Source organism: Neoarius graeffei, chromosome 12, assembly GCF_027579695.1.
Source record: "Neoarius graeffei isolate fNeoGra1 chromosome 12, fNeoGra1.pri, whole genome shotgun sequence".
Lineage (NCBI taxonomy): Eukaryota > Metazoa > Chordata > Actinopteri > Siluriformes > Ariidae > Neoarius > Neoarius graeffei.
The window spans coordinates 37,277,208-37,292,620 of record NC_083580.1 but is presented as its reverse complement, the minus strand read 5'-3'; the positions used below and the strand labels follow the sequence as shown (position 1 = coordinate 37,292,620).

The following is a 15,413-nucleotide window of genomic DNA, read 5'->3' as shown; positions in this document are numbered from 1 at the left end:
CACAAAATCCAATTTTGTGTTTTGTATGTTCAGTACTGCCTAGTATGTGAGTGAATAAACTCCCTTACCATTTTCTCTTGTCCCAGCAGTTTTTAACAAGTACTTTTAGCATAAAATGTCTTCACCATTTTAATTGTAACATTTCACTTTAAAAGCCTTATTCATTTACATAGATTTTTTAAAAAATGCGATTAATCGCGATTAACTATATGAAATTCTGAGATTAATCGCGATTAATTTTTTTAATCGTTTGACAGCCCTATTATATATATATAAAAAGGCAGGACTGAGGCAGCAATTTGACAGCCAATAATGAAGCACAAACTGAATGAGTACTGGTCTATGAATAAGATATACCTGGCAGTCGTCCCCTTTTGTGCGCACATCTCCATTCATACACTGCTTCACCAAGGAGGCAGAGATTCCAAAGCTGTTCCCCATGCAGAGTATTTCGGTTCGGCTGTCTCCATAACTTATTTCTACTGCACCGTTCAGGATAACATACCATAGGTCCAACTAAAAACAACAAAACTCTTGTTACCAATAAATATCAGGACCATCATATGCCACTATCAAGTGGGCCAAATGGGAATATCATGTTGAGTATGTATGGCAAGTCGGAATATTTTATCATGGAAAGGGTACTATAGCTAACCATTCTAAAATACAGCATAAGAAACCAGCTATTATTTTAATTATCATGACAATTACTTTTTTCATGTACAATAAAAAGATTAATTCAAAATGCGGGACTGTTATAATAAATTACCATGTGTCAGTTTGTGCAAACAAGGATTTTTTCCACTATTTTTAATTTTTTCATTGTTGAAAGATGTGACACTGGCAAAGAGACACTCGTGCTCACACTAAATGTAATTAAATCTCAGACATTAAAAAGCATACAGACAGCATGGCAAGGGTTATCCCTGAACTGAACTACAAAATAACACTGTGGAGGGCAGGCGAGTGATTGAGTGTCACTTATGAATGTGAAACAGAGTTTTCTTTGGGTTAAAGTATTTACGCTGAGAAGTTGTTTCTGAGCTTAAAACCATGGTAAAAGGAAAATCCTCTCACACTTAATTTCTTTCAGACCTGCTTCATGAGATCTCATTCTCTTCATTGACAGCCAGTGGTTACAAACAAATCTTTTTTTGCTTATTTGCTTTAGTCACAAATATGTAGTTTGGGGGCATTTTTTAAATGTAAAAGTGCTTTACTGCAGCCTTAAGGACTCTTCAGGAACAGAAAATGCATCCACAAAGTAATATGATGAAAGAACAAATCTCACAATATTGAGAAAACCTTTTGCAATTAGAGCAATGGTACCCTGTGGAAGCAGGGGCATGGTTGAGCACTGGTGTGAAAATGGCAAGTGAAGCAAGGAGAAGTGAGTGGTAAGGATTTAAACCTGTGAAGGATTACTAATAATAAGTGTTCTTTGTTGCAATGACCAGTGAGAAAGGGGGAAAAAAGGGAAGAGATGAGAGCCATGAAAGACAAAGAGAGCAGAGAGCAAAACAACATTGTGTACATGTGTGTGTGCACCAAGGGGCAAATAAAAAAAAAAAAAAGCTGAAAAGCGAAAAAGTGTGCCAGCGGGGGGCATGGTCAAGCGCTGGTTTGTGAATGAAGAGCAAAGCCAGGGAAGGTGAGAGGCAAAATTATCACACCTGTGGTTAATTAATGTGCTGTACTCTGCTGTGCGTTTGTTTGTTCCCAGTGACGGGGAGCTGATAAAAGGGTGGAGAGGAGAGAACAGGGCCCTGACCAGGGTGCTGGCTGTGTCTGTGTGTGCACGTGCAGACCCTTGAAAAAAGTGTTCAGACACCTGCTGAAAAGCAACTTTTCCTTTGAGGAAAAAAAGGAACCCGCCTGCTCTTGTCTTCAGCATCCTCCACAAATCAGGGATTTATTACACTGGTGCTGGAACCCAGAAACACCAAAGCGAGCCACCAGCATGGGAGTCCTCTCCCTTCAAAGACCTTGTCCATGCCCTCGCCACCACCCAACAAAACCAGCAACAAGTGCTGGTCACTGTTATGCCCACTTGGCTCAAGGTGGACACAACATAAAAGGGGGAGACCACACCAATGTATCTTTAAATCCAAAATTAAATTTATTAACTCAAATGTAGTTAATATCAATGTGTGTAGAGCAAAACAAAAATGTGCTGAGAATCAGCATAGTGGAATATAATGCAAAAAGAGAGGAAGAAGGAGAAAGAGAGACAGGCCCCAGTCAGGCCCAGTAACCACTCTCCCTCTCTACCCCAGCCCCAGAGCAGCAGAGTCAGTTATAAACAGAGTGAGTTGGAGTCAGCCAGTCAGCAAGCTCCCCCTTCAGACTAGGAGGTAAAAACACAACCTGCATTACTGTAGGCTTCAGTGAGGAGTGAGGCGGGCCCAGCACAGCAAAGCCGGGCATGACATCACTCCCCCCACAAGACAGAGACCCATACCTGGGGCTCTGTAAAAGTCCAAAACACCACTCACCAAAGCCCCTTATATAAAAAGCAACAAACTCCACAAAACAAGTAATGTGACAAGACAGTTACTCTAGACCGTTATTCTGAAAGACTTGAAATAAACATTCACACAACCACTCACTCACACACTCACAACCCACCACCAATAGCAATGACCATCCTTACCCACTGTCTCCTACTCCCACCACCCAGCAGATCCTGGCGCCTGGACAGCAGTTTAAGGAAGGTAAAGGAGGAGAAGCCAGGAGAGAAAACAGACACCACTAATACTCAGGTGCTCGAGACAGGGCGTCGGCCATGACAGTATCAGAGCCCTTAATGTGCCTGATGGACAGCTTATAGGGTTGTAGGAAAAGTGCCCAATGCATAAGGTGCTGGTTGACATTCTGGAGTGAAGAGAGGAAGATTAAGGGGTTGTGGTCAGAAAAGACAACAATAGGGTGCACACCACCACCAACATAAACCTCGAAATGTTGGAGGTGTGGAAATTGTGATATTAGAAAAGAAGAGTCAATTTCTCACTTTGACAACGCAACGGCGTGTCATTTATTGAAACACTCAAGGAAGAAAGAACAAGATGGCGCTGCCCATCAGATAAACAAACCGAGTCGGCATCCTTAAAGGGGCCACATCGCTAATACTCTAACAAGGTAACACATTAAACATGTCGTGCGGAACGCACATCAGATCAGAGTAAAATGCCAACTTAGCTGAGCAAGGCAAGCAAGGCATCAGAACAGAGTAAAATATCAACGTAGCAAGCAAGACATGGTATGGTGAATTATGTCCATAATAGATGTCCACTACAGAGGGCCCAAATAAAAGCAAGGGCCTCCTTTTCAGTTGTTGAATAACTGAACTGGTGACGGTTGAATTTGTGTGAGAAATAACATACGGGTCCATCAACGCCACTCGCATCTTTCTGCAATAGGACTGCACCCGCCCCAACCTGCAACGGCTCATCCAGCTTTGGTGCAGCCAGAACAGGTGCAGAACTCAACAGCGATTTGGCGTTGTCAAAAGCCCGCTGACACTCAGCAGTCCACTGAAACTTTACTGAGCTTTTGAGCAAATTTGTCAAAGGAGCAACAACAGACGAAAAATTACAACAAAAACTTCTATAATAACAATCATTCCTAAAAACCGCATTAGTTCTTTCTTGGTAGCTGGAGATGGAAACTTATCTAATAATAATAATAAACTTTATTTGCCAGGTATGTGAACACACAAGGAATTTGACTCTAGTTTCACTTAGCTCTCTTAGTGCAAACAGATAAAAAGCGTAGAAAAACCCCCCCAAAAAGCTATGTACATGTAGAAGGGTAAATATATGTATAGACAGCATAGTGCAAGGATGAATTAGTAAATATACAGTGTGCACAGAATGACGGTATGAGTGTGCAGATATTTCACAGTTGCTGTTACTGATATTTGAGTCCTAATCTATTGCACAGACCTTGACTCTAACTGGCCGCACTGTGCCTTGGCCAACCATCCTACCCAGATATTGAACAGCGGCCTGGGCAAACTCACATTTAGCTAGGTTCACTGTGAGGGTTGCTGCCATCAACCGCTCAAACAGTGAACGAATGTGAGAAAGGTGGCTTTCCCAGGTGTCGGCATAACATACTACATCGTCAATATACACAGCGCACCCCTCCAGTCCCGCAACGACTCTATTCATAAGCCGTTGGAAACTGCAGGAGGTGTTGCGCAACCCAAAAGACATCCTGGTGTAAGAATAAAGTCCAGTGGGAATAATGAATGATGAGATCTCCTGCGCTCTAGGAGTGAGTGGAACTTGATAACCCTTTAGTAAATCAAATTTACTCACAAAACGTGCAGCACCAACTTGATCAACACAGTCCTCTATACGAGGCAAAGGATAGGAGTCCAGTTTTGTCACCGCGTTCACCTTCCTATAATCAGTGCAAAATCTAAACGTGTTGTCAGATTTTTTTTTTACAAGCAAAGACGGCGATGCCCAACTTGAATATGATGGTATAGCAAACCCGTTATCAAGAAGATACTAGACACAAGTGTCATTGGTTTTGCATCTCCCCCGTCAATGTCACGTTTGATTACACTGGTACAAGTTGGTGTGTCAGAAAATAAACCAGAAAACTCCAAAATTAAAGCTTTTAATTGTTCCCACTCTTGCGACTCCAAATGACTTAAAAACCCATCTAACTCTGCCAACATCTCAGAATTACTTAGACGCGCATGCAAAATCACATCGTCGGGTGGTCGCACATCATCCTCCCCTGCCACCAGAGATGACTCAGATGCGCCTTCTGCCATGACCAGACCAACAGCTCTCACATCAGCCTTCTCCCCTGCTACCTGCGTTGACGAGATATACGGTTTAAGGAGATTTACATGGCAAAGCTCTCCGTCGTTCAGGCGTAGCGACCAAATAATTAGTGTCAGAAACTTGGCGAACAACAGTGTATGGCCCAGAATACTTTGCTCCAAAAGGAGAACTAGGAATGGGCAAAAGCACAATGACTTGATCCCCAGGGCTAAAGACTCGCACCTCTGCCTTGAGATCATAATTGTTTTATTTTCGTTTGAACTCCGGTTAAGTTCTCACTTGCCATTTTCCAAGCTATAAATAGCCTGTGTCGAAAACCATGAACATAACTGGCCAAGTTCCCAGGAGGGTCAGACGTGTCCAAGTCACCCCCAGCACTGACAATGAACACCAACTCATTGGGACTCAAGCCTGTGCTTTCTTGCATGACCGCTCGAGCTGCTAATAATAAACATGGCAGTCCATCTTCCCACTCACGTTTCATCTCCACGCAGTATGCGCAAAGCAGGGATTTAAGGGTAGCGTGAAAATGTTTGAGGGCCCCCTGGCTTTGTGCATGATGAGCACTACTCAAATTGTGTTTGATGCCCAATTGTTTCAGTGCTGCCACAAATGTCTTTGATGTGAAATTAGACCCACAGTCACTTTGAATGACACTTGGCAGACCGAAGATTGAAATAAACTGAGACAAACAGCTCTTGTGATTATTCTCAGTGAATATGCAGCCGGATAATGGTTGGCCTGGCACATAACCGTAAACAGATAACTACATCCAGATTTTGAATGGGACAAAGGACCTACACAGTCAATAATATGTTCAAACGGGGTCCCAATGGATGAAATGGGCTGTAGAGGTGCTGGTTTAATGACATTTTGTTTTCCAGCTATCTGACAGACATGACAAGACAGAATAAACCATGCTACACCCCTTTTAATCCGCGGCCAATAAAAATGCTGTAACAGCCGACCGTAGGTTTTCTTCACCCCGAAGTAACCTGATGTTTCCCTGTGCGCTGTTTTTAATGCTACATCATGGTATTTCTCAGGCATCACCACCTGCATGACCTGCTCTGCCACATTACCATCAGCAGTAGACGACCATCTCCGAAGCAACAAACCATCCTACACAAAGTAACCATAATCAATATTACTGGCATCTGAAGCCAAAGCAAAATATTTCTGTAAGCTCTGATCAGCTTTCTGAGCATCAACAATGTCAACACAAGACAATGGTGCTGGGAATTTGGGAATAAATACCTGAGCCAAAGCGTTCCTAAATACAGACAGTTCAGCAGCCTGAGCATGGGCCATTGCACGCGTCACAGCGCATGCTGTGAAAACCTCTGGGAAATACCCGTTTTCCACCAAAATCAGTTCCAGGGCTGGTTCGGGGCCAGTGCTGGTGCACAACTCGTTCAACTTGTGAGCCAGCTAATAACCAGTTTGCTTTTCCATAGCTCGGGGTGCTAAGGGGAGCCACGTCATTACGTCACTGTATACGTCAGTTATGTCGCTGCGTTTGCATAAACCTTGGCGAGAACATCGAAGCAACAACACGGAGAAGAAGCAGCAGCAGCAACAACAACAACGGATGACTGCTGCTTTACTGCATCCATGATATCTTGTCGCTTATTTAAAAATGGCGACCTTTCACGGTCTTGCTATTATTGTTAGTCTTAACAACTCCGCCCCCCCCCCCCCCGACGTAAGCGGTTCTTTCCTCTGGCCCAGCAAAGAGCTGGTGCTAGCCTGGAACCAGTTTTTCTGGCCCCAGAGCCAGTTCTTTGTCAGTGGAAACAGAAAACCCGGTTCGAAACTAAGCACTGGCCCCGAACCAGCCCTGGAACTGATTTGGTGGAAAAGGGGCATAAGACACTTATCTGGCTCGGCTGATGGTGTCGCCTCCGTCTTAACCACAGGTGAAGGAGATACCTGATCAGGAAAAACACAATTATGACCAAAATTATTTCCCACAATCAGATCTATTCCATCTATTGTCAAAGATGGACGAACCACAATGGTTACTTCACCATTCACAAAACCAGAGAACAAGTGAATTCTATGCAATGGCACTGGAAATGACTAAAGGCTAATTCCCCGAATTAAAACAAAACTCCCAGTATCAGAATCAGAAGAGAAAGGCAAGACAGACTGACAGATGAAACTCTCCGATGCACCAGTATCACGCAAAATCTTTACTGGAACTCGACGAGAGTCTCCAACCAGCGATACAAAACCCTCTGTGACAAACGGAGCATAGCCCGCGATGTCAGACACAGTTGTTTAATCAGGCTCATCGCATTGCATTCCCCCCCCCCCCATTTTCATCCCCATTTGACACATGACACTGTGATTGATCTAATGCCTTAAATGTAGAGACCTGGGCCACATTTGATTCAACAATAGAGATCTTGCAGTCACGTGACCGGAAAGTACACAGACGCCATCTTGTCAGTAAAAAACACAGCTGAATACTGCTGCACTCGTGTACAGAATGGATCAATTTCAACCGACGGACTACACGGCTTATTTTTCTAATGAACAGATAACTAGATATATGTCTAAAATAAACGATCTACAGATTAGTGACCCTTATGGCTTACCGGACGGAGTTTTCACGACCATGTCAGTGGATGTTGAACTGCCAGCGGAATACCCAGACGTGTATAATTACCTCATTAACTTTCCCTCGCTGTTCAGTGGTGAAGCACTGCGTGCTTATAAATCTCTGGACAGTTATTTTTACAGAAATTCAGGATTTGTCAGCCCCCCTCAGATGTGGCATCTTGTAAACAAGAAAATAACAATCCTCATTGGATGGGTAAGTCACTTAAGTATTGAGTACTAATACTATTTATATCAGTATCTAGTATAGCACTGACCAGCCGATTATAGAATAGAATAAGGTAATTCCAGCTGTAATTCCAAATCGTCCATCTTGTTTACCATGGATCTGGCGTTGGAGAGGTAGAGGCTTGGCAGTGGAGATTTGAGTGGCTGTTTTCTGAGCTTAGTCAACAAGCCGGTGTTCTGTAAAGTTATCCTACCTCTTGGATTTGTCCTACCAAGCCTACTGCGCATGCGCAGAACACATGATGTCATATCTTGGAATTTGGACCGAGTTTTGTCCTACCGATCAGCTGGGCTGATAGAAAATCGGTGAGTATTTCACGCATTTGTTATGCGTAATGAAGGCATATTTGCAATTCAGAAACGTATAACATACAGTATTTATAAACAAATGAAACGATGCCCCGTCATAACTTTGACTGCACAGTGCCCACTGTGTGACAGAATTAGCAAGTTCTCATACAGAGCGTTTTATTATTCAAAACAAGTCATTACAAATTTTGCTTCCGCTCCCGACGCCGCCTCCTTCGCTTTGCTTCCGATAACAATCCATGGAGACCCCGCTGGTCTCGCTATCTCGTCCGGAATGTTGTGCATGCGATGGAAATCGCTACAAACCATCATTTTCTGCTGGAAACCAATGTCCAGCAAGTCCATACGGTTGTAGTGGATATTGAAGTCCGGTACAGACGAACAACACGCAAAAATACACACACAAAACATAAAAAACGTGCACAGGTAGGGAGAGCTTATAGCCGCAGCCGTTGTAGTAGAATTGTATATAGTAGGGTTTTCCAGAGGAAAAGGTAGAAGTAGAAGTAGAACCAGAAGTAGAAGTAGAAGGCGGAAATATGGCGTTTGACCGACAAGATGGCGTCTGTCACAATCTGGATCGGCTGTGACGTCACATGCAAGTGCTCCATAGGCCTATTTGAATGCAAAAGCAAGGATTGAAGATGCACAGAGGCTATATTTACCACCCCCTGCCTTCATTTTTTTTTTTTTACGATCGCTCAAAATAGGACAGTTTCTCTTCCAATGACCTGGTTCAAAACAATAATTACAGGTGTTATCAGCGTCAGACTCTCAAGTCTTATTGCGACCCTGTGTAAAGAACATGAGCAGCACTTTGAAGCCTTGCTGCAGGCCCAGCAGGAGGCTCATCAGGCGTTCTGGAACCTGCTCGCCTCAGCAGGCACTCCAGCCGCTGTGTCTGCAGGCCTCCCACACATCACCCTGATGGAAATGGAGCCTCACAACAACCCCGAGGCATTTCTGTCACTCCTTGAGCAAGCCGCAGGGGTGTGGGGGTGGCCAGTCGAGTAGCGAGCAGCTCGCCTACAGCCACTCCTGACCGGAGAGGCCCAGCTCACCACTCAGCAACTCCCCACTGACAACAGGTTGGACTACACAGACCTAAAATGAGCTACCCTGCAACACATCATCCACACCCCAGAGCAACACCAGCAGCAATTCCACATGCTGACCTTGGAAGAGGTCAGCCAGGCATTCACATTTGGCCAACAGCTCTGGGATGCCTGCAGGCAGTGGCTGAGGACAGAAGACTGCAATGCTGAGCGACTTGATCAATCAATCAATCATCGACATGGTGGTGCTGGAGCAATTCATCATTCAGCTGCTTGGGGGGGGACAGCAGAGTGCCACTGCCCAGCATCATTGGACAGAGAGCTCACAGTGGCAGAGGACCATCTAGCAGCAATTCCAGCAGCAGGCAGACATCCTGCCTCTTCTCTCTCTCTTATATATAAAATCCAGCCACTGGGGGTGCATAAGCGTACTCTTGGTGCCGGTCCCAAGCCCAGATAAATTGGAGAGGGTTACGTCAGGAAGGGCATCTGGTGTAAAACTGTGCCAAAGCTAACATGTGGAATGAAAAGAGAAATACCATACCGGATCGGTTGGGGCCCGGGTTAACAACAACCGCCTCTGGTACTGTTGGTCAACAGGGTGCCAGTGGAAAGTGTGCTACTGTTGTGCCAAAATGGAGAAGGAGAAAGAGAGGGGGGAGGCGTGTTAGGAGAGAGCGTGAAAGATGGAAGGGAAGGAGCTTAGAATTGAGGGTAGGAACACTGAATGTGGGAACATTGACTGGCAGAGCGAGAGAGTTAGCAGGTATGATGGAAAGAAGGAAGTTGGACATTGTGTGTGCAGGAGACGAGGTGGAAAGGAAGTAAGGCCAAGAACATTGGAGATGGATGCAAGTTGTTTTATTATGGAGTCGATGGAAAGAGAAATGGTGTTGGTATTGTTTTGAGGGGAGAATTGGTCAACAGTGTGATTGATGTGAAGAGGGTGTCAGAGAGAGTGATAGGCATGAAGTTGGAGATTCAAGGAGTGGTAATCAATGTTGTGTGCGCATACGCCCCACAGGTTGGATGTGAGAATGAAGAGAAAGAGTCTCATCTCATCATCTCTAGCCGCTTTATCCTGTTCTACAGGGTCGCAGGCAAGCTGGAGCCTATCCCAGCTGACTACGGGCAAAAGGCGGGGTACACCCTGGACAAGTCGCCAGGTCATCACAGGGCTAAGAGAAAGAGTCTTTCTGAGAAAAGATGGATGAAGTGGTAGAAAGTATACCGAGGGAGGAGCGCGTGCTGATAGGAGAAGATTTCAACGGACATGTTGGCGAGGGAAACAGAGGAGATGAGGATGTGATGGGCAGATATGGTGTAAGAGAGGGAAATGTGGAAGGGCAAATGGTGGTTAATTTTTCAAAGAGGGTGAATTTGGCAATAGTCAATACATACTTTGAGAGGAAAGAGCAGCACAGGGTGACGTTTAAGAGTGGAGGAAGATCTACACAGGTAGACTACATACTCTGCAGAAGGAGTAACCTGAAGGAGATTGGAGACTGTAAAGTGATGGCAGGGGAAAGTGTAGCTAGACAACATCAAGTGGTCATGTGCAGGATAAGCTTGAAAGTGAAAAAGAGGAAGCGTGAAATAGTGGAGCTGAAGATTAAGTGGTGGAAACTAAAAGAGGCTGAACATCAGAAGGAGCTTAGGGAAGAAATGAGATGAGCATTGAGTGGTCATGGAAGTCAGAAGATTGGAATACTACTGCTGTACTAGTAAGAGAGGCAGCAAGGAAGGTGGTCATCGGGAAGGAGGAAGGAAGACAAGGAGACATGGTGGTGGAACAAAGAAGTGCAGGAAATTATAATGGAGAAGAGGCTAGCAAAGAAGAATTGGGACGATCAGAGAGATGAGGAAAGCAGACGGTTATACAGAGAGACAAGACAGAAGGCAAAAAGAGCGGTTGTGAAGGCGAAAGCAGATGCATACCAGGAGTTGTACAAAAGACTGGAGACCAAAGAAGGAGAGAAAGACCTGTACAGACTAGCTAGGCAGAGAAGCAGGGGATGTACAGCAGGTAAGAGTGATGAAAGATGTAAATGGAAATGTGCTGACAAAGAGTGTATTAAGAAGGTGGAAAGAGTATTTTGAGGATTTATTAAATGAGGAGAATCCAAGAGAGAAAAGGTCAGATTCATTGGAGACAGCAAATCAGGAAGCAGAGTTGGTTAGTAAGGACGAGGTGAGGGCAGCCATGAAAAGAATGAAGACTGGGAAAGCAGTCGGACCAGATGGTATCCCGATTGAGGCTTGGAGATGTTTGGGTGAGACGGCTGTGGAGTTCCTAACGAGATTGTTTAATAAGATCCTAGAGAATGAGAAAATGCCAAATGAATGGAGGAAGAGTGCGCTAGTCCCAATATACAAGAATAAGGGAGATGTACAGAGCTGCAGTAATTACAGAGGAATAAAATTGATGAGCCACACCATGAAGTTATGGGAAAGGGTATTGGAGGCAAGATTGAGAAGAGAGGTAGCAATCTGTGAACAGCAGTACGGGTTTATGCCAAGGAAGAGCATGTCGGATGCAATTTTTGCTTTAAGAAATGTTAATGGAGAAGTACAGAAAAGACCAGAGAAAGCTACATTGTGTGTTTGTAGACCTGGAGAAGGCATACAATAGCGTGCCGAGAGATGAATTATGGTATTGTATGAGAAAGAGTGGAGTGAATGAGAAGTATATTAGAGTGGTGCAAGACATGTATGAGAACAGTGAAAAAGCAGTGAGGTGTGCAGTTGGAACAACTGAATGGTTCAAGGTGAAGGTGGGACTACATCAAGGATCTGCTTTGAATCCTTTTTTGTTTGCCATAGTGATGGATAGCTTGACAGACGAAGTGAGGCAAGAGTCACCATGGAACATGATGTTTGTGGATGATATTGCGATATGTGGTAAAAGTAGAAAGGAGGTTGAGTTGGGTTTGGAGAGATGGAGGTATGCATTGGAACGAAGAGGAATGAAGGTGAGCAGTAGCAAAACAGAACACATGTGCATCAATGAGAATGGGGATGAGAGTGTAGTGAAGATGCAAGGAGTAGACGTAAAGAAAGTTGGTGAATTCAAGTACCTGGGGTCAACTGTGCAGGAAAATGGGGGCTGCGATAGTGAGGTGAGAAAGAGAGTGCAGGCAGGGTAGAACAGTTGGAGAAGGATTTCGGGAGTCATTTGTGATAGGAAAGTCCCAGCAAAAGTGAAAGGTAAGCTGTATAAGACAGTAGAGACCAGCTGTGATGTATGGATTGGAGACTGTACCCTTAACGAAGAGACAGGAGGCAAAGTTGAAGGTGGCGGAGTTGAGGATGTTAAGGTTTGCGATGGGAGTGACAAGGTTGGACAGGATAAGGAACGAGCACATCAGAGGGACAGCACATGTAGAGAGCTTGGGAATTAAACTAAGAGAGATGAGACAGATGGTATGGGCACATCCTGAAAAGAGATGCAGAGCATGGGGGAAGGAGAATGTTGAGGATGGGGCTGCTAGGCAAACTAAAATCAGGAAGGCCAAAAGAGGAGATACATGGATGTGGTGAAAGAGGACATGAAAGTGGCAGATGTGGTAGAGAAGGATGCGGAAGACAGGGAGCAATGGTGACGAAAGATCCGCTGTGGCGACCCCTAATCAGGAGCAGCCAAAAGAAGAAGATAATACACACACACACACACACAGAGTGGTGCTTGAAAGTTTGTGAACCCTTTAGAATTTTCTATATTTCTGCATAAATATGACCTAAAACATCAGATTTTCACACAAAGTCCTAAAAGTAGATAAAGAAAGCCCAGTTAAATAAATGAAACAAAAATATTATACTTGGTCACTTATTTCTTGAAGAAAATGATCCAATATTACATATCTATTACATATGTGAACCTCTAGGATTAACAGTTCATTTGAAGGTGAAATTGGAGTCAGGTGTTTTCAATCAATGGGATGACAAATCAGGTGTGAGTGGGCACCCTGTTTTATTTAAAGAAGAGGGATCTATCAAAAATCTGATCTTCACAACACATTTGTGGAAGTGCATCATGGCACGAACAAAGGAGATTTCTGAGGACCTCAGAAAAAGCGTTGTTGATGCTCAACAGGCTAGAAAAAGGTTACAAAACCATCTCTAAAGAGTTTAGACTCCACCAATCCATAGACAGACAGATTGTGTACAAATGGAGGAAATTCAAGACCATTGTTACCCTCCCCAGGAGTGGTCGACCAACAAAGATCACTCCAAGAGCAAGGCGTTTAATAGTCGGCGAGGTCACAAAGGACCCCAGGGAAACTTCTAAGCAACTGAAGGCCTCTCTCACATTGGCTAATGTTCATGAGTCCACCATCAGGAGAACACTGAACAACAAGGGTGTGCATGGCAAGGTTGCAAGGAGAAAGCCACTGCTCTCCAAAAAGAACATTGCTGCTCATCTGCAGTTTGTTAAAGATCATGTGGACAAGCCAGAAGGCTATTGGAAAAATGTTTTGTGGACAGATGAAACCAAATAGAACTTTTGGTTTAAATGAGAAGCATTATGTTTGGAGAAAGGAAAACACTGCATTCCAGCATAAGAACCTTATCCCATCTGTGAAACATGGTGGTGGTAATATGTTTTGCTGCATCTGGGCCAGGACAGCTTGCCATCGTTGATGAAACAATGAATTCTGAATTATACCAGCGAATTCTGAAGGAAAATGTCAGGACATCTGTCCATGAACTGAATCTCAAGAGAAGGTGGGTCATGCAGCAAGACAATGACCCTAAGCACACAAGTCGTTCTACCAAAGACTGGTTAAAGAAGAATAAAGTTAATGTTTTGGAATGGCCAAGTCAAAGTCCTGACCTTAAACCAATCGAAATGTTTTGGAAGGACCTGAAGCGAGCAGTTGATGTGAGGGGAAACCCACCAACATCCCAGAGTTGAAGCTGTTCTGTATGGAGAAATGGGCTAAAATTCCTCCAAGCTGGTGTGCAGGACTGCTCAACAGTTACCGGAAAATGTTTAGTTGCAGTTATTGCTGCGCAAGGGAGTCACACCAGATACTGACAGCAAAGGTTCACATACTTTTGCCACTCAGAGATATATAATATTGGATCATTTTCCTCAATAACTACCGGTAAATGGCCAAGTATAATATTTTGTCTCATTTATTTAACTGGGTTCTCTTTATCTACTTTTATGACTTGTGTGAAAATCTGATGTTTTAGGTCATATTTATGCAGAAATATAGAAAATAGAGCCCTGCACTCCTGCGGGAGTCCCGCGGGACCCGCCGCAAAGCGGGACAAATTTTGAAAGCTCATTGCGGGCGCGGGCGGGACTGGAAGTGCACATATGCGCGCGCGGGCAGGAGCGGGAGTGCACATATGCGCGCGCGGGCAGGAGCAGTGATAAGCTGCAGTCCCGCTAAATAAAAATGTGTTTGAAATAAAATGTATAAATTATTATGTTTATCATATATAATTTGTGCTGGATATTTTATTTGGCATTAATAAAAACATTTTAAGATGCTTAAATTTGTAGAGAGAGTCAGATTGAATGAGGAATAGCATCTTAAATTTACCATTGATCACCCTAACGGGAAAGCCTTTGATCACTCTAATGACTCGCAGTTCACATCCAGCTAGCAAGAGAACCATGAGTGAAGTGATTTACAGCTTGCGTTAGTCTACAACTTTAGTCAGAGAGACATGTTACACAGTGACGGTAGGCTTGACTCAATGCTATCCCAGAAATCCTTCCTGTAATATGCAAATTTGGCTGTCCAATCAGAGGCGGCCAAATTTGCATATTACAGGAAGGATTTCTGGGATAGCATTGAGTCAAGCCTACCGTCACTGTGTAACATGTCTCTCTGACTAAAGTTGTAGACTAACTCAAGCAATAAATCAATTCACTTCCCTTACTAGTTCTGCTTTGCAATAAAGAACAAGAAAAAAAAAAACCACACTATTGCTACAAAGCAAGCCCATTCACTTTTTTATGCTGATCAGAGTATTACAATGGTTTCTCATATGATAAAAATGTGTGATTCGTGATTAAATATTTTAATCGTTTGACAGCACTAATTATTATTATTGTTATTAGAGACAGTACATGCTGAATTCCGAAACAAGGTAAATAATAACAACATGAGCTGTAGATATTTATGCTGAAATCCACTCAAAGTAGGGGGCAAGGCACCATCACGCTGTGTCAAGACAAGAACTTTCCTGAGAAATAACGCGAACGTCTGCATCATGCGGGATTTGCGGGCAGGAGCGGGACAAAATATGGCAGGCGCGGGCGGGAGCGGGACTGAAAATCATAATTCTTTGCAGGCGCGGGCGGGAGTGGGACTGCACAATGCGGGCGCGGGCGGGAGCGGGACTGAAAAATCCGACCCGCGCAGACCTCTAATAG

At 44.1% G+C, this 15,413-nt stretch overlaps 1 protein-coding gene across 19 annotated transcripts in view; it reads right to left on the bottom strand.

The window, feature by feature from the left end:
- rapgef6 (Rap guanine nucleotide exchange factor (GEF) 6) overlaps positions 1-15,413 on the bottom strand; it is a 721,150-nt gene that overhangs the window by 379,011 nt on the left and 326,726 nt on the right. For all 19 annotated transcript variants that reach the window (XR_009655729.1, XM_060935824.1, XM_060935835.1 and 16 more), the window contains one exon: positions 358-516. Coding sequence is in view for 18 of the 19 variants with exons in the window: in XM_060935824.1 (XP_060791807.1) it covers positions 358-516 (159 nt within the window). In the remaining variant the exon portion in view is untranslated. The remainder of the gene's footprint in view (positions 1-357; positions 517-15,413) is intronic.